Here is a 21,086-nt window from a genome sequence, read left to right on the forward strand (position 1 = left end):
GTACATATCCAAGTCTGGAATATTTGAAAAAGAATACTAAAAAGATAATTGTTCACTAGAGTTACGAAGCCTTCATTCAGAGAAAATTCTTAACGTCAAAGCCCAAAGATAATTCGCATAACTACTGACATCCTATACATCTCAATATGTGTTTTCAAGCCGACCCGTGAAGATTCCGGGGTAGAATAGGTCTTCAGCAACCCATGCTTGCCGTAAAGGTGACTATGCTTGTCGTAATAGCCGACTAAGGGGATCGGATGGTAAGGCTCGCTGACTTGGTTGATACAAGTAATCGTATCCCAATTGCGTGGATCGATGCTCATGATATCAAGCACTGGATTGTCTGATCCAGACTCGATTATGTACAGACCGCCGTCATATAGCTGGAATATTGCTAGAATAAACCAAACCAAATCAACCAATCAACGTGCGACTAACAGGATCGGGTGGTCAGGCTCGCTGACTTGGTTGATGCATGTCATCAATCCCAATTGCGTGGATCGATGCTCATGACATTAATCACTGGATTGTCTGGTCCATACTCGATTATTTACAGACCGCCGTCATATAGCTGGAATATTGCTGAGTGCGGCGTTAAACAACAAACCAACCAACCAACAGTTACCAAGCCACAAATTATAAATGACAAACTGTTGGAGGAACGAGTGATGGTAAATAGATATCATGATCGTGAAATTTAACAACAATTCTTTCAATTTTCAATTATATAAACATTCAATATCGCTATACTTTCATTTGCCCATCAGTTTAGGTCAATTGACGAGTGAGTGAGTGAATTGGGTTGAACGCCGCTTTTAACAGTATTCCAGTTGTATCACGGCGTGTCAGCTTAATGTGGGAGGAAAGACCGAAATGATGCATGTCTCAGACGTTTACCACTTCGGTGAAACCAACAAGGTCGGGTATGGTGCTGACAAACCTAGAAACATAATCGGGGCGAACCGGGATTCGAACCCACAATCATAGGTTTCTGGCGTGCCCAAGGGACGCAACTCTGCAAAGCGAATCGCGGCGCCTTAGACGAATGAGCCACCCGTGCCAATAGACGAAGTATGCATACCACCATTGGACATCTGTTCATTAATAAACGCCTCCGTGGTGTAGTGGAGAGAACGCCTTCCCGGAGAGCAGAAGATTGGTGGTTCGATCCCCTGGCCGCGCCGTACAAAAATATGTTAACCAATGGAACGGTCGGCCATGATTCCAAATAATATATCTGAGTCGGAAACCTATGCTAAACTGCGGCCTGGTATCTAAGTAGGAATGCATTTATAAAGGGGGCATACTTCCGGAATTGTACAGGCAGATGCACATTCATGCACGTGCACGAATACGTACATACACCCCAAAACACAAGTGTCATCCAGCGAATGTATGTGAGGTGCATGTACAAACCCTTTAGCAACCGTAGGCAGCTTGGATTGTATACAGTCTCCAAGGAGTTGAAAATGGTAATCAGATCCACTGGTCGGGGTATCAATAAAAATAGCAAATTTGAGCAGACAATACCTGGATACCTGCGGTATATACATGTATACTACTACTACTACTACTACTACTACTACTAATAATAATAATAATAATAATAATCATCATCATCATCATAATAATAATAATGATATGAAACATGAAACATGTTCAAGGGTACAGAATTTTATCTTATGTATGTGTTATTGTTACAGTGACCTCCAACATGGCAATGTTTCTCCACATAGAACTGGTTGATCAGAATTAACAAACATCTTGTCCAGTATTTTGGGGATGCCATTTGTATTACCTCATTCAAGCTATGTATCTACCACAATGTATCACATACATGTCCTCAGTCGGTTGCATCCCGGTTACCCTGTAATGGTTCTCAGCATTCAACCATGAACTGGCATTGCGAAACAAGTTATGTTCTTAACCTTACAAGTATCTATAAGAAAATTGACTTGAAACGCTCTTGATTGTATAATTACAATGTAAATTGGTCTGTTGCCTTTGTACAATAACGTATTGACTTGAAACTTGATGCCTTCTCGTGTAACTGTGAGAAGAAGTTCATCCAACAATGGCCACGTCTCTTGATGATAACAACTGTCCAAGATGGCGCTGAATTTCGAGCCGACCATTTTTCAAATCAGCACTGTCTGAAGAGGAAGAGGGGAACATAGCTGCTACGTGGCCAACACCTGCAAAATATTAAGTTAATAATATATTTTAATATTTTCGACAATAAAAGAAGCAGGAACCCTATGCAATATCCAATACGTCTGTTGCCCTCGACCTTTTGGAACAAGTTCTAAGGGACCAATTATTTGATATCCTGCCTCCTTTTCCGGGGAAAAGAAATATCTGTTTCATAAAAAAGTCCATTATAGTATGGTGAATACTCATTCCTAAAACTTAAATCCCGATTGTTAACATCGCATACTGTAAGTTATTAACTTTACGTTAATGCCGAACCCTAGTCTAAAATGCGAACAGAACAGCCTCACCTTTGAAATTAAAGATGATGTAAATATGTCTCCAAGCACTTTCACATGTAACCATCCGTATAACGTTTATCATTATTATTGCAGGTGCGACAGATAATGGAGCCTGGTTATTCTCTGGCGTTAGCAATTTTAATTGCCATGCATTCACTTGAGGGAAATGCAAATAAGACACTCACTTGGAATTGTCAGGTAAATCGACGAAGATAATAAAGCTTCCAATAAACGTGAGAAGAGCAGGTGTGATCGTTTGAAGGTAATTTGATTATTCTTTAAACAGAACAATTTTTTTGTGGTTATTGTACAAGATGTTACCACAACTTGGCTTTTAAGGTGATTAGACAAGGAAGCCAGGAAAAACTGTTCGATCAACCTGCAACCATTTTTAACCGTAACAGAGAGAAACCCTAATGTCAGCATTCAAGTACAGTGTTTATTGGCAGAGTTGCCAGTATGTCCAATCAACCAGGCGTGATAACAGTATCTGGAACACATGTTGTACAAATGCTTCACTTCATTAAAGCGTTTCACCGAAGTGGTAAACGTCTGAGACCTGCATCACTTCAGGCTTTCCTCCCACATCAAGCTGACACGCCGTGATATAACTGGAATATTGTTAAACCCAACTCACTCATTCACTCACTCATTAAAGCGAGCAAGCGTCACTCGCATGTTTCGTATTTATTTTATGGTTATATATGTCACGATGTGCAAAGACTGCTAGCGTGGAAAGAGAATGAATCATCAATGCCAATTGGTTTACACCACAATCTGTCAAGTCACAAAACCGGGCTATCAGGTGCCGACCAATTCTCATAAGAATAAAGAAGGCTAAGAGTTGAGCTAGTTTTACTTCTTGGTTTAGCATCAATCCAAAAAGATTAAAGTCGGTAAGATAGGGTCACCACGCCATTACATGGCCTGATTCAATCAACGTGACTGGGCCATTCAATCAACGTGCGACCCGTGAAGATCCGGGGTAGAATAGGTCTTCAGCAACCCATGCTTGCCATCAAAGGCGACTGTGTTTGCCGTAAGAGCCGACTAACGGGTTCGGGTGGTCAGGCTCGCTGACTTGGTTGATGCATGTCATCGATCTCAATTGCGCTGATGCGCTCATGATATCAATCACAGGACTGTCTGATCCAGACTCGATTATTGACAGACCGCCGTCATATAGCTGGAATATTGCTGAGTGCGGCGTTAAACAACAAACAAACCAAAACAACTCAATCAACGTGCCCCTTCACATCCACGATTTGCAAGATTCTTTCTAGTGTCGAAGCCATCAGCGATTATAATACGTTCCAGATTTCAGATACGCCTGATATGTCTGGCAGCACTTATGACGTCTGGTGTCACACACGGGTGGGTCTCCTTGAACAAAGTGATCACTGTGATCGTGGTATGTCTATGTTCAAGTTAAGATCGTCTAGGTCCTGTATAATACTGACAAAAGGTTGTGATGTGTAGTGGGCTAAATATTATGTAGTGCCGTCTGTCTGTGTGTGTGTGTGTGTGTCTGTGTCTGTGTGTGTTTGCGCGCGCGTGCTAATGATGGTTTTATAGTACCAGCCCACTGAGATATTACCAGGGATATCCCACGCAGACACAGTTTACCGAAAACAAGCCGACCAGTCCTTGTTTTATCCACTTAATGCCGAGCACAGGCAGGGTAACAACAAGTAACATTGTTAACGTCTTTTGGTATGACGCGACCGGGGTTCGAACCACCGACCTTTCGCAATCCAGGCAGATGCTCTATCCACGACACCACGGAGGCGGGCCATGATGACCAAAACACGGTGATGAAGGTACATATTAGTGTCATTAACATACCTTTAATTACCACTGCATAAGCCCTTGGGTTCGGATTCTTCGTAAACCCATACTTGGTCCATGGATCATTCATGCCTTGGGTGTAGATGATGTTGGTTACCCGGATGCCAAGTCCACCGTAGTTCATCAGTACATAGTCATGTCCTCTTTTCACCAAGGATTCATTAAACGCCGGACCAAACAATCCTTCACATAATTTGTAATAGTAACTGTAAAAAGAAACTAATAAAGAATTACACATTGTATTTTTTATATCAGTTCCCTTTTCCTCCTGTCCTGTTTGAAGGTAACACTGATGGCCGAGCGGTGGTGGCACTGCGGGAGATGGCGTAGCCTGTTGGTTAAAGCGTTCGCCCGTCACCCCGAAGACCAGGCCAAGGTTCAATTGCCCAGATGGGTAGAATGTGTGAAGCTCATTTTTGTTTAAACGTGGCGTGATACCATACCCACTGAAGCTGCGCAGTTCCCTGTACCTACGTACTGTCGATAGCGGGTAATATCTGCCAGTCTTGTCATGATAACGATCCTTAGTTCACAACATTAAATTCATAGGTTCTGTTCCACCCAGCAATCTCAGCAATCTCAGCGACTATCGTAAACCTATGTTAAAGTATTGGCGTTATGACCATCTTGGCGCTAAGTTCGCTTAGCGGAACGTTGCCAGGGTTTTCACCAAGGGGTTCGTCTTGAGCCTATTCAAGTTTTTCCCACAAATAAGCTGGCAAATCGTGATACGTGTGGAATATTATTCGGAGTCATTAAATTATGTAGTACTTCATGATCTCCCCAGGACAACTCAAATTAATGACGTACACTTTTCAGTTTTTGACATAAATAGAGTGAGTGAGTGAGGGAGTTTATGCTTTACGTCACACCAGCAATATTTCAGCAATATCGTGACGAGACATAAGTAGTGATTGGCGAATGCATTTGAAGAAAGATAACAGTTAACGAAATCTATCGAACAGTTGTGTTTACTTACTTTTCGCCTACTGCGTTTCCTAATGGTTGCCTGTCAGAAGTTGTCGTCACAAACAGACCCATTTGGGTGCATTCCTGATATCTCCACTGGCGGACTGGAATTCCATGTACAAAATATATAAATACAATCTATTCTACTGAGAGTATAGGTGTTCATTTGTTCTACCAAACTAATGACGTTTTCAGTCACGTGTGTAATACTGTGGGGCACGCCCCGAATATGTTTCTAGGTTCTAGAGTTGGATTTCATTGTCAAGCCAGAAACCTATGATTGTGGGTTCGAATCCCGGTTCGCCCCGATTATGTTTCTAGGTTTGTCAGCACCAAACCCGTGCTCGTGGGTTTCACCGAAGTGGTAAATGGTCTGAGACCTGCATCAAATCGGGCTTTTCTCCCTCATTAAGCTGACACGCCGTGATATAACTTGAAAACTGTTAAAAGCGGCGTTAAACCACTCAACGCTCTAACTCACTGTGGGACAAATTAAGCTTTAAGCCATATATTTAGTTTTGAATCATAAAATACTAAATTCCAAAAGAACCGCACAACACAATAATGACGTTGGCACCGAGATGTGCTGTTGATGTGTGATGTGATAGTGTGTGCTGTTACAGATTTCGAATGTCTGGGAGTAGTTAACCCACGTAGGTGGCGTGTACAATTGAGCACGGACGATAAATTCATCTTCATGATACGACGTGACCCGTGTGCGTCCGCAATCCTGCACATGCTTTGTGCAATCAGACGGTAGATCTTAGCCGGGTGATCCTGTAGATGTATCGCTACTCGTGTTGCCGTCATCTCTGATTCAGTCATGCCCAATACACGATGAGGATTATTTATGCCTGATCTAGGCATGGTGCATTCCGTGCCAGTCAAAGAACTGAAGGACGTTTGTTGACACGTTCTGATTTCATGGATGCCTTCAACACACATCAGTCCATGCTGCACGTAAAAAAAACGTGCAAGTTGTTCTGGCTCGTCTGTCTCATGGATGTGAAGAGTCTATATGTTCATGTTCAGTGTTTGAATCCCAAAAAGGTTTCTAGACATATTATTCCATCAAAGTCTTTTGTTGTGCAAATAGATAACTAATTGGATTTTTTTGCGATCGGAAAGTGCAACATCAGATGTGCGTTTCTTTTGGAACTAAGTATAGTTAATATTTTACGTTACATAACAATTGGTTCTAAAATCTCCATGTGCAAATAGTTCTTAGCCAAGGGGCAACATTTGGCAAAGAAACCAATGGACGTCATACTTGGTTATTGGTTTCCAAAACCTCACTCCATATTGGCTCTTGACCCTTAACGGCATAGCTGATACTTTCCTTACAGGTACTTCAGGTCTGGTAACCTAGTGGGTAAAGTATTCGCTCGTCACGCCAAAGACCCGGGTTCGATTCCCGACTTGCGTTCAATGTGTGAACCCTATTTCTGGTGTCCCCCGCCGTGATATTGCTGGAATGTTGCTAAAAGCTGCGTAAAACCATACTCACCCACTCACTACTGGTACTTAAATTGCAGACACAATCATAGCCAAGCTGATGACTTGGGTATTTTTGAAAGAACAGGAGCTAAATACAGTGGACGTCTCTATCTCGCGCCTTGAGGAACCAACAATTCAGATTCGAGATGTGTGATTGAAGATACAGACACAAACATATACATACCAATATTTTCTCTGCCTTATTGTTAAACCCACAACAGGCAAATACTGTTTGCAGTAGTTTCTGTAATCATTGTTCTTTGGGACCTGGTGCTGTTGAGCAGCGTTGAACATAAAGCGTTCGCTCGTCGTTTCTTGTCTTCCCCGCCCTGATATTGATCGAATATTGCTAAAAGCGACGTAAATCAATACTAACTTACTCTTTGGAACCTTGTGGTGACAGAGAAACTAAAACATTTAGACTTCAGACAAAGGTTACTGTACCTGAAAATGCGTTATCATTGGTGTAGTTGATATAACTGCCTGTGTTGACAAGCGATGCAAATGTGGTATTACGACACTGATCTTTCTGGGCTGTGTAGTTCTGATAGTAGATGCGAGCGAAGTCGGCAAACCGAAGTAGAGGGGGTCCCGTCCTCGTGTCAGTCAGAACCTTGCACATTGAGGATATCGAGTGATCTGGGATAAGCATCTGCAGGATATATACAGGTGTAGTACAAGTAGCTACACAGACAGAAACACGACATAGTAACGTTATAAAACCAGTATTAGTCAAGTGTAGTACATGCAGCTACACACAGAAACACGACATGGTAACGCTATAAAACCAGCATTAGTCAAGTGTAGTACAAGCAGCTACACACAGAAACACGACATGGTAACGCTATAATACCGGCATTAGTCCAGTGTAGTACAAGCAGCTACACACAGAAACACGACATGGTAACTCTATAAAACCGGCATTAGTCAAGTGTAGTACAAGTAGCTACACACACAGAAACACGACATGGTAACGCTATAAAACCGGCATTAGTCCAGTGTAGTACAAGCAGCTACACACAGAAACACGACATGGTAACTCTATAAAACCGGCATTAGTCAAGTGTAGTACAAGTAGCTACACACACAGAAACACGACATGGTAACGCTATAAAACCGGCATTAGTCCAGTGTAGTACAAGCACCTACACACACAGAAACACGACATGGTAACGCTATAAAACCAGTGTAGTACAAGCAGCTACACACACAGAAACACGACATGGTAACGCTATAAAACCAGTATTAGTCAAGTGTAGTACAAGCAGCTACACACACAGAAACACGACATGGTAACGCTATAAAACCAGTGTAGTACAAGCAGCTACACACAGAAACACGACATGGTAACGCTATAAAACCGGCATTAGTCCAGTGTAGTACAAGCAGTTACACACACAGAAACGTGACATTGTAACGCCATAAAACCGGTATTAGTCCGAAGTAGTACAAGCAGGTGTTTGTGTGGCTGCTTGTACTAGTCCGGACTGATGCCGATATATAGTGCTAGCTCACTGAGATACCATGCCGCTGTTTAACATGAATACCCCACTCAGACACAGTATACTGGCGTGTCGACCAGTCCTTGGTTTGGGCCCTTAATGCCGATCGCGAGCGCCAGACAGGGTAACAACAAGTACCATCTTTTTACGTCTTTTGGTATGACGCGGCCAGGGATCGAACCCCGTGTAATAATAATATTGAACGCGACCTTTGCCCATATCATCTGAACTCACTCGACACAGCCAGCTATATTCGTGACCATGACCATGTGTTTAAGTTGTACTGACCATGGTGATTATTCTAGGGAAATCACACACACACACAAACAAACATTATCCTTTTAGTTGTTAAGTAAATGATATTATAGAATCCAAATGAAAAACCGGCCCTATGCAGCCCCCCTGACAGTAAGCCCTCACGTGAAGGATGTGACTCTAACAGGCAGTATTGATAGAAGTTGGCTAGACAAGACCATGTACACAGACGCATCAAGGTTTTGACTCCGATTCACAGATGGCAGAAAAAGTTGTTGGTGACGTAGCGGCGTGTTGTATGCCAGGGCAACAATTCTTGACCGTGATCGGTATTGGGCATGGTATGGGGCGATATCACACATAACAGACGAGCTGATTTGGTAAATGTGAGTGGACACTTGACTGATCAGCGACATGTTGACATTTTGGTCCCGTCGTTGTTTCATTCGCTAGAATTATCGGCATGTTGAATTAATCTGCAAGATCGCAATGCCAGACCTAAGCGAACTAATCTGCAAGATGACAATGCCAGACCTAATCGTGCCCATTTCGCCACTGATTATATCCGAAGAGAAGGCATATGAACATTGGACTGGACCGTTACATCCCCTGACATGTCCCCAATAGCATCTGTGGGATGTTCTCGGGTGCAGAGAGTACGCCACAGACCCAGCCACCGCCAACAAGACCCAGGTTCGGGTAGCTGTCAGGCGGAATGGTGGGCAATATCAAGGGGTATCAATCAACAAGTAGGACACCAGATTATCGATCTACAGGTTCGGGTAGCTCTCCTGGCGGAATGGTGGGCAATACCAAGGGGTATCAATCAACCAGTAGGACACCAGAGTATCAATCTACAGGTTCGGGTAGCTCTCCTTGCGGAATGGTGGGCAATACCAAGGGGTATCAATCAACAAGTAGGACACCAGAGTATCAATCTACAGGTTCGGGTAGCTCTCCTGGCGGAATGGTGGGCAATACCAAGGGGTATCAATCAACAAGTAGGACACCAGATTATCGATCTACAGGTTCGGGTAGCTCTCCTGGCGGAATGGTGAGCAATACCAAGGGGTATCAATCAACAAGTTGGACACCAGATTATCAATCTACAGGTTCGGGTAGCTCTCCTGGCGGAATGGTGGGCAATACCAAGGGGTATCAATCAACAAGTAGGACACCAGATTATCGATCTATATGTTCGGGGTGCTCTCCTGGCGGAATGGTGGGCAATACCAAGGGATATCAATCAACAAGTAGGACACCAGATTATCGATCTACGGGTTCGGGTAGCTCTCCTGGCGGAATGGTGGGCAATACCAAGGGGTATCAATCAACAAGTAGGACACCAGAGTATCAATCTACAGGTTCGGGTAGCTCTCCTGGCGGAATGGTGGGCAATACCAAGGGGTATCAATCAACAAGTAGGACACCAGATTATCGATCTACAGGTTCGGGTAGCTCTCCTGGCGGAATGGTGAGCAATACCAAGGGGTATCAATCAACAAGTTGGACACCAGATTATCAATCTACAGGTTCGGGTAGCTCTCCTGGCGGAATGGTGGGTGATATCAAGGGGTATCAATCAACAAGTAGGACACCAGATTATCGATCTATATGTTCGGGGTGCTCTCCTGGCGGAATGGTGGGCAATACCAAGGGATATCAATCAACAAGTAGGACACCAGATTATCGATCTACAGGTTCGGGTTGCTCTCCTGGCGGAATGGTGGGCAATACCAAGGGGTATCAATCAACACGTAGGACACCAGATTATCGATCTACAAGTTCGGGTAGCTCTCCAGGCGGAATGGTGGGCAATACCAAGGGGTATCAATCAACAAGTAGGACACCAGATTATCGATCTACAAGTTGGGGTAGCTCTCCAGGCGGAATGGTGGGCAATAACAAGGGGTATCAATCAACAAGTAGGACACCAGATTATCGATCTACAGGATCGGTAGCTCTCCTGGCGGAATGGTGGGCAATACCAAGCGGTATCAATAAACCAGATTATCGATCTATATGCCCGAAATAGATGTACAGACATTTATCGTCATTAAGCCTTCATGTCATAAGTGTCCTTATTTCTGTTGGTAGGATAGTTTAAACAAACATACCAGTGATCCCGCATGGACATTATTAAACTGTATTGTAGATACGAAAGGTGCCACCAGATCCATCATCAGATTTTCAACATCCAGCTTGTTCGTCGGATCAAAATCACAAACCCTAAACCAACAAAGAACAAAACGTCAATTTGAGTACATTACGTACTAACTACTACCATATAGTAATGCTAATATCACAGGGACTCTTCTTTAATTCAAGGTAATTCCAGGTTCCCATGTACATTGATCTCAATTTTCATCTTTAAAACGCATGTCTTTGCCATGGAAAACTTCCTTTTGTAACATTACACAATCATCAATGCAGAAATGGCTAAATTTTTAGCCTAAACGACATTTCCTATTATGACTGCATGAATGCCATCTTTAAATAGCTATCAGAACTGTCCACGCATTACTAGAGTCACAGACACAACACTGGTTTAAAGAAATGAAAAAGTTTAAATATCACATCGAATATGAAGATAAAAGGACATAGCTTGATACAGTTATTTTCGCCACAATTCATAACATTTGTTCACCAGCTCATCACAAATTCCATAAAATGGGTAAGTAAAGGACATAATTGGCTGCTTAATATTTGTTATTTTGTTGTCCAGGCATCCTTTAATGTATAACTTCTTTAAGTGGCATTTAGAAGTTGGTGTGATGAAGTAAGACAAGTTCTATGGATGAACAACTTCTTTATTACAATTTGTGCGACGTTTCGGTGTAGATCCTAACACCTTTATCAAGCAAGTGATGAGACTTGCTTGATAAAGGTGTTAGGATCTACACCGAAACGTCGCACAAATTGTAATAAAGAAGTTGTTCATCCATAGAACTTGTCGTACTTCATCCTTTAATGTACATATGCCTTAACGTGACAGGGGACGCAGAAGTGTAGAGGACAAATAGGTAGATAACTGACGAACAACGTCTCTGAAATTGACAATCAGCACAGCAAAATGAATCGCACGATTTATCCTCACCTAAATAGAGACTGCAGGTTCTTCATACCAGTATCAGTTTTCAGATTTTCCCTAACTTCATCAAAAGCAGCAGACACAGTCTCGTAACACCCAGGCACCTTGCGAAGGCTTTCCCCAGCTCCCACCAAATAATCTGGAATGAATTAAAGAAAACTAAATTAATGTAAAAAAAAGTATGTTGTTTTATTTATCAAGATCCAAGTTCCACCTGAACAGATTTGTTAATTATATATACGGGATACCTGATATCGTTTAAGATTGGACATTAGTGTACATGTAAATGTTGGATTACCTCAACATGTGATAATGATCGTTTAATGTGTCACAGTTCTGGTTGACAGTTCTGTATGTTGTTCGCGACAGGGTTATAACTCTTGTTACAGGAAAACTGTTGTGAAAAACCACACGAAAGGGCCATTGCAAATCAGCGACGACATCCGGCGCACGCCCCGCCCCACTGGCAGCACCCGCCACACAGACAACGGTAAGTGACTGAATGTGTCGTGCGTATCGTTTGGATATATTATTACATTGTGAGAAATAAGGGATTAAAAAAGCAACATTCATAACAAAAGTGATGTAAATGTTATGTTATTGAAAATAACAACATAATATTTCATATTTCGTCTGATCAATGCTTTTTCATAACAAATACATTGAACACGCCCATGCCTGGTAACACTGACAGGGTGTATGGTAACAACTCAATTAAAAATTATAATATCGGATGTGACCTGCCCTTTGCATTGATAAGGGCAGGGTAGCGACGGCGCATTGAGATTCGTTCAACTGGACTAGCTTTACCACTGGTTCGAGTCCTGTCGTAGACGTCCACCCATCTCATCTCAGATGTGAGAGATCTAGAGAAACATACGGCCATGACAGTACTGCAATGTGATGCTGCCTCAACTCTGGTGCACCAAGTGAAACATGTGGTCGGGTATTATTACCCTGCTGCAAAGTGACGTGACGTCACAGCATTTACACAAAACGCAGAACAAGATCTCGAAGGACAACGGTAAGTGACTGAATGTTTCGTGCGTATCGTTTGGATATATCATTACATTGTGAGGAAGCAACGGATTAAGAAACCAACTGTGATTCATAAAAAAAGTTCTGTAAATGTTATGTTATTGAAAATAACAATATCATTTTTCATATTTCGTATTACGAATGCTTTACCATAACAAATACATTGAAAACGCCCATGTCTGGTAACATGGACAGCACACCTGGTAACAAATCAATTAACAATTCCAATATCGGATGTGACCACCCTTTGCATTGGTAAGGGCAGGGCAACGACGGCGCATTGAGTTAAGCAGAATATTGAAAACAACATGGGGATGTTATTCCAAATGTCAGCCAAAGATTCGCTCAACTGAACTAGCTTTACCGGCTGGTTCGGGTCCTGTCGTAGACGTCCTTCCATCTCATCTCAGATGTGAGAGATCTAGAGAAACAGGCGGCCACGGCAGTACTGCAACGTTATGCCTCAAATCTGGTACAGCAGGTGAAATATGTGGTCGGGTATTATTACCCTGCTGCAACGTGACGTGACGTCACAGCATTTGCACAAAGGGCAGATAAAGATCTCGAAGGACGTCTTCAAAGTAGCATGCGTCATTCAAATTGCCAGTAGTAATTATGAGTTTTCCTGTGAGTTGTGATGCCACCCCATACCATAACACTTCCACCAAAAACTGACGACTTTGAATAACGCAAGCGTTACTGAAACGTCCTACTGGACATATGTAGACCCTGGTATTATCAATAGTGAGTTGGGTTTAACGCCGCTTTTAACAGTATTTCCAGTTATATCGCGGCGTGTCAGCTTAATGAGGGAGGAAGTGATGCAGGTCTCAGACGTTTTCCACTTCGGTGAAACCCACGAACACGGGTATGGTGCTGACAAACCTAAAGACCTAATCGGGGCGAACCGGGATTCGAACCAACTATTATAGGAATCGCGAATCGCTTCGCCTTAGACGACCGGGCCACCCGTGCCCCGCATGATCAATAGAGCACTCCAGATGATACCTGGACTGTCCAAATCTGTCTACACCAAGCTTGGCGCGACGAACAGAAGCGTGGAAGCACAACTGAACGTATAGCTTGTCGTATGGGCTGAATCAACAAATATCCAATTTGTGCAATGGACAAATTAGGAATCACGACCTTAAACATTGAGGAAATGTCTTCGTGAATAAGTTGGTTGGTTGGTTTGTAGTTTTACGCCGCACTCACCAATTTTCCATCTATATGACAGCGGTCTGTAAATAATCGAGTCTCGACCAGGCAGGCCAATGATTTATATCATGAGCATCGATCCACGCAAATGGAATCGATGACATGCATCAACCAAGTCAGCGAGCCTGACCATCCGATCCCGTTAGTCTCTTTTTACGACAAGCATAGTCGCTCGTGAATATGTTTTAAAATAAACATTAAATAATTTCGGAATATTTTTTTTAATATCTGTATATGAAGCACAGTTATTGTTTTCTGTAAGGGAAGTTTCAGTCTAGATCTCAAAGCTGTGCTACGATGTTTCTTGATGACCTGATATCAGTCTTGTCACAGGGCCTGACCACTCGCTCATCTATATATAAGGACTGAGACTGGGACTGAGAATGCTTGTGTCCCCGTGAGGATATTAATTATGATAAATCTGGATTTACTCACCAGGAGAAAACGTCGGCATAGCAAGAGGTGCACTGTGTGCAACCGCGCCCGTCACCAGGTGGGGAAACTTCAGTCGCATCCACGTAGACACCAGACCTTCAACGCGATGAGAAATTGGATCATTTAAAGTGAGTGAGTGGGTTAAAATTTAACGTCGCATCGGCCTTATTTCGGCCATGTCGTGACAAGAACTGTTTAGTGGTTGGTATTTTTGTTGTTTAACGCCGCTATCAGCAATATTCCAGCTATATGACGGCGGTCTGTAAATAATCGAGTCTGGACCAGACAATCCAGTGAATGACATCATAAGCATTGATCCACGCAATTGGGATACGGTGACATGCATCAACCGAGTCAGGGAGCCAGATCATCTGATCCCATTAGTCGCTGCATACGACAAGCATGGGTTGCTGAAGACGACTTTCAAGCCCAGATCTTCACGGTCGTACATTTTTTGGTTTATATGGATAAGCACCATTCACGGTAATAATTCAACAATACCTCCATACGACGCCCCAAATGTGATCCATTTTATGTCCTTGAAATTATGTTCCTTGTTGGTTGCTACGATGAAACTGGCAAGATCCTCTAAAACTTGATCGATGCTCAAGTAGCGTAGATTAGCAGTGCTCAAGTCCCTGATATTGAAACATTGAAGAAATTACTTCCATATGCTTTTGTGCGTAGTAAAATAGCCATTGTCGCCCAACAAACAAAATTGAAACTAATCCATATGTACATCAACGTTGATAGCATTAATAATATTCATATTTAATATCAATAGTAGACACGTTTGAAAAACAAACAAACTCTAGACAACAAAACGAAACCGGAGATACTGCACAGCGCAATGATGAAACAAAAGCAACACCCCACCCACTACCTGTCCCGTTCTTCCCTCGCCGCTTTCAGTACTCCAGTTATATCATGGCGTGACAGCTCAATGTGGGAGGAAAGCCCGAAGGGATGCAGGTCTCAGACGTTTACCACTTCGGTGAAACCCACAAGCACGGGTATGGTGCTGACAAACCTAGAAACATAATCGGGGCGACCCGGGATTGGAACCCACAATCATAGGTTTCTGGCGTTCCCAAGGGACGCAACTCTGCACATCGCATCGCGGCGCCTAAGACGACTGGGCCACCCGTGCCCCCGAATAAGACGCAAGCGAATATATCACAAACATAAAGTTGCAATTAAAATAGTTAACACTGCATGACATTAAGGAAGATGTCAATTTTTAACTGAAACAAAAATATTACGAACGCTGTAGGTCGACTTTGTCCATAGTACCGATGCTCTAATGCAAAACCGATGGCGTGATAGGTCTCGGCATACTCCAGCCAAGCCCCTTCCTCAGCATATATAGCAGGCAGGGCCAACTCAGGCCCTATGTACAGGAACGCAGGGCCCCCAGGCTTGTGGAACTTGTCATTGATGTAATATCTCTGAAATGACAGAAACCACAGGCGTGTATTCTTAACTTTCCACAACGGTGCCATCCACCATCATTCGTGACCAACTCGTGTTATTCCGGGACAAGCCGAATAGCGACTCGTGCCCCTCTTATGGCCATTTTTTGTGACCGGGTTCCGTCTTAGCGCAAACGGGCATGCCGGAACCAATTGTCAACTTGTTGCGTAATGGTTCACATATATTTCCCTATATATTATATATATTTCAGATGCATCGGGACGTGCGGAATTATACAGTATGATTGAACACACTTATATTTTTATATATATATGGGTATATTTTTAGATGCAGGACATATGTAAAATCAAAAAAATATTTCTGAGGGATTCTTTGATGAAGAACTTGAAATCATACGCGCATTCTGATTGGTTTGTCGTATTTTCGCACATAACATTCATCGATAGGGGGACGAGTGTTCTCGCAGGTTACGGAAAGGGCCGAGTGGTGACGAATCATCCACTATATCTCCAGGGCTGGCATTTCGGAAAAATTATCTTCACACAACCGCTGGTATTGATGTAATGTGAGAAGACAGAAACATGCACTTGCTTCTTTATATGGTCTAAATACCTTCCAGTAGGTTCTATACAGTGTTTGATTAGTCTAGCTGTCCTAGAAGATACAAGAATACACTTGACTACACAAGGATCTAACTATCAACACCACTGCTCACATAAGTTTGTTTGTTTGTTTGTTGTTAAAGCCGCACTCAGCAATATTCCAGCTATATGACGGCAGTCTGTAAATAATCGAGTCTGGACCAGACAATCCAGTGATTGACACCAGGAACATACATCCACGCAATTTGGATCGATGGCATGCACCAACCAAGTCAGCGAGTCTGACCACCCGATCCCGTTAGTCGCCTTTTACGACAAGCATAGTCGCCTTTTACGGCAGGCATGGGTTGCTGAAGACCTATTCTACCCCGGATCTTCACGGGTCGCTCACATGAGACATTTCTGAGAACTAACTTTGTCAAAAATCAATGTCATGAGCTACTACTGACTCTCAACAGAAACAATGTAATACAATTACAATTGCAACATTGTTCAACTAGAACTGGGGGATAAAACACAAACGATACTGATCCCCCCATCGCCAATTACCCCACACAACACACACGCGCACGCACACGCACACACACACACACACACACACACACCCAAACCCACTCACAAACCACGTACCGATTGATATGATCTTTTAAACATAAGCCCGTAATGCAGGTTGGGACTTATTATTAATAGTCAATGACACTGATTGATAATGTAAAGCCCATTTGTCGTGTACCCCCGACGTGAAAAGTTATTATCATGCTCTGGAAACAAAAGGTGACGGACGGACATCTCCCAGTTCTATGTGCTCGTGGCAGTGGGATAGACACTGGGGCACAGTTGGTATTAAGAAGTGGATAATGGATATAGCGATACAAACAGAATTGGGCTAGTCCAAAAGTTAGCCGTCGTTTCGAGCAACGTTTTGGATATCTTTTCCTTCATAAATTGCACAGTATGCCCTATATGTGTGTGAGGTATCTTAAAAAGCAAGCGCGGAAAGAACCACGTGCCGAAACTCGTTGAAAAAAAGAAATTCTGGCTTAGAGACGAATCGACGTATACATGTTGTCCTATTTTAGCATTGTTCTTTGTTTATTTCATCTCCCCCTGTTCCAAATAAGCGAAGCCAGTATTATCGAAGATGTTACCGATATTGATATTCACTCAATCACGCGAGTTCAAATTATAAAATACTGTAATCTCCAACCTTTTGTCGATTACAACATGTCAGCCGTGTACCTCACCCCCAAAGATGCAATTTTCTTAGATGATCACACATAAGTATTCCACGCCAATCACCTCACCTGTTTCCATTGGCGATTATCCGTCACACTGAAGTGGTCAAGCTTCTGTTGAAACCAGCGTTCAGTTACCGTTGACAAGGATGGCGATGGCGCATCTTCTGCAGACTTGTGGACATCATCAACTCGCCGAGGGTGGAGATCAATGCTGCCCAGAACGCATACAACCACACAACTCACGATCACGACGTATGTGGTGATATTGTGTCCGTTCATTATTCTAAGCTCCAAAATGTGTCTTTACATCGACTGGCGTATACAATTCAGGTCTTCCACATACGTTATACTTTTTGACGTTGTCGTGGTCTTTGTTTGGTTTAGATAAGACGGTCGCCATCACATAGTTACTGAGTCGAGGTTGTGTCCATGACTAAGTGTATATCACGGCAACAGAGGATTGAGGCAATATGTTGCAACACCAACTGACACACTATCTATATCACCGGGGCCCATATACCTATATAACACCACAGGCAGCAGTGGGGGAGTCGTCTCTCAACATACGAGCCAAAGTCTTTATAATGAGGAACATAAACGTTTCGGCCGCGGAGTATATGCTTACTCCTTCATCTCTGATGTGTTTCACTTCTGAATACCATATAAAGACTTGATACGACATCAGCTTGGATACGATGCAGTTTTAACCATTCTCCTGATGAATGAGTACAAATATACTCTGAAACGCTGTGTTCCTCATAATAAAGACGTTGGCAACCATAGATTCCCTCTCTTATGTGTATCAAATCTAAATGCCATTCAAAGTCTTCACATATCCGTTATGACATTGAGACGCCATTTGTCGAATATTTACCGAATGAAATAGATCGATAGGGAATAACTCTAAGTGAAAGACGAAGTGGGGGCACGGAGTCGCTGTGCAGAGTTGCGTCCCTTGGGCACACCAGAAACCTATGATTGTTGGTTCGAATCCCGGTTCGCCCCGATTATGTTTCTAGGTTTGTCAGCACCATACCCGTGCTCGTGGGTTTCACCGGAGTCGTTAACGTCTTAGACCTGCACCACTTCGGGCTTTCCTCCCACATTAAGCTGACACGCCGTGATATAACTGGAATGATGTTAAAAGCGGCGTTAAACCAAACTCACTCACTAACTGACAGACGAAATGGATACATGCTTTACTGTGGTATTCTTACTGATTCGGACCAAAGCATGTTCGCATTAGACATACCTACAATACAGTGAGGTGTGAGGTACAATAAATTCATTGTCCTCCGGTCCCTCGGGTGACATGGCTTCATGTACCATCTTAATGCTAGTTTATGTCTAACTCGGCTCGGGTAACATAAACTAACATCAAATATTACCATCATCGTTGATCGCAAATGACGATGGCTGTAGGGATCTTTGTCTCAGCAAAGATGACCGCCTCCGTGGTCTAGTGGTAGAGCGTCCGCCCGGAGAGCTGAAGGTCCGGGGTTCGATCCCCGGCCGCGTCATACCAAAAGACGTTAAAAGATGGTACTTGTTGTTAACCTGTCTGGCGCTCGGCATTAAGGGGCTAAAACAAGGACTGGTCGGCTCGGAGTCAGTATACTGTGTTTGAGTGGGGTATTCATGTTAAAAACTGCGGCATGGTATCTCAGTGAGCTAGCACTATAAATCGGAATCAGTCCGGACTAGTACAAGCAGCCACACAAACACACACGTACATCCACGTCGCTATATAAGTGCAATAATCTTGGACGCGACGTTAAACCTCATTTCACCTCACCTCACCTCAGTAAAGATGGCCACCTCCGTGGTCTAGTGGTAACCTCATTTCACCTCACCTCACCTCAGCAAAGATGGCTACGCCGTAACGAGATCGGCTTGGCTGACTCTTCGTCGGGTATTGTAGTTGCCAGTATTCTGCTTTCAGTTTCCATGGGACAATGAACAATAGAAATCACTGTCCGACACAGACCATCTCGTTTGCACTGTCACTGGAGAGTGATAATCTGTGGTCGTTTGTCCGGGGACATTAATTCCTGAGAAACCGCTGTTTGCAGGTTGACTTCAATGTCCTACTCACGTCCATCTTTCACTACATGTCCTACATTCTAAAACTCAAATCCGTTTCCAAAGATCTGGGGATAATATGCTTTACAGAGTTACTAATAGATGTCTAGATATTTGTCTCAACTGTATTGATGACTACGAATGTGCGCATGCGTAAAAGGATATACAATTTATATTTCTAAAAACAGCAAAACAATAACATTAAACATTATACTGTGACACATCGTGATATAGGTTGTTCTTAGTTTCATTTTGGGCGTGAAAGATTTTTTGTTTTGCATTCACCTATGGCAACATAATTGGATAGGTATAAAAGGTAGATATTTTAGTTTGTCTGAGGAAAGGAATTTCAATCATAAAAAACAATACACACTGAATTCCTCATAAAAGTGAATATAAGTGCTCTGTAAGCCTTTCTCTGAGGACATGGAATACATAAATGGCATTGTTATATATTTTTATTTATCCCTTCTTCTGCATTACAGTTAATATTATTAAAATGTCAGTAAAACTGCGACAGTTTCGCCTCTGCCTTGCCTCGTCTTCTGGGAGTAAGGTACGAAATGATCGGTTAACCTTGCATATATATAAAATTATATATCCGTGGACATCCGTGTTAGCATTAGTCTTCAGCAATTCATAAGTAAAGCAAGGTTTGAGGTAGGATGACTCTCAACTAACTCGATCTATTTAGTCAGGAATATTCTATTTATGCGAGGGTGCTGCACAAAAACGGACCAGTAGCATAACGAGCACCTTCCCACACCTTTGAGGTAGAATGACACTCAACTAACACGGTCTATTTATGTGGTGTGAGTGGTAACTATTGTAATGGTCAACGATTTCAAACGGTTGTGTCTTACTCCATCCAATCGGAGCGGTCTAAACCTTTTGATATTGCAACCCTTTTAAACGAGTTACTGAGTTAAATTTCTTCGCTGCTTAGTCATTAAATATTACGTGAGTCCAATGCTCTCCTCTGTAAGTAATTATATCACTTTCCTGTGTAGGAAACGTAAAATGGATAAAATCAATGTGTCAGGTAATAATATACCAATAACGAGTACCATGGTGCAGATGTCACCAACGGTTGAGTACTGCCAAGCTATGTGTACTGACTAAACTCAAGTATTGTCGAAACAATAACACCACGCTCTTAACCCTTTCCGCAACAGTTTGTACATTGTACCGTAAGTCAGCCCATCCTTTCACAGGCATTTGATTTTCAGTAATCTATTCATATTTTTTCACTGCTCTTTTGCCTTTTGCGCCCGGGGGAATCTGTCTGGTGGATGGTCGATATTGGTTGTTCTCTGGAGTTTTATAAAACATTTGTTTAACGCTGCAATGAATAAAAGACTTGATAATGTGATTGCTCACATTGC

General features: G+C 42.8%; 1 protein-coding gene across 1 annotated transcript; it reads right to left on the bottom strand.

Moving 5' to 3' along the window:
- Positions 1-1,658: 1,658 nt before the first annotated feature.
- LOC124123807 (putative serine protease K12H4.7) lies at positions 1,659-17,979 on the bottom strand. Its single transcript, XM_048402262.1, has 10 exons — positions 17,686-17,979; positions 15,612-15,793; positions 14,847-14,983; positions 14,346-14,441; positions 11,661-11,793; positions 10,681-10,792; positions 7,251-7,458; positions 5,320-5,413; positions 4,338-4,546; positions 1,659-2,195 (listed from the first exon to the last, which is right to left on the bottom strand). The coding sequence occupies exons 1-10, from the start codon at positions 17,896-17,898 to the stop codon at positions 2,065-2,067; spliced, it is 1,515 nt and encodes a 504-aa protein (XP_048258219.1). The 5' UTR covers positions 17,899-17,979; the 3' UTR covers positions 1,659-2,064.
- Positions 17,980-21,086: the final 3,107 nt, after the last annotated feature.

Source organism: Haliotis rufescens, unplaced genomic scaffold (assembly GCF_023055435.1).
Source record: "Haliotis rufescens isolate VD_foot unplaced genomic scaffold, xgHalRufe1.0.p SCAF_25, whole genome shotgun sequence".
NCBI lineage: Eukaryota > Metazoa > Mollusca > Gastropoda > Lepetellida > Haliotidae > Haliotis > Haliotis rufescens.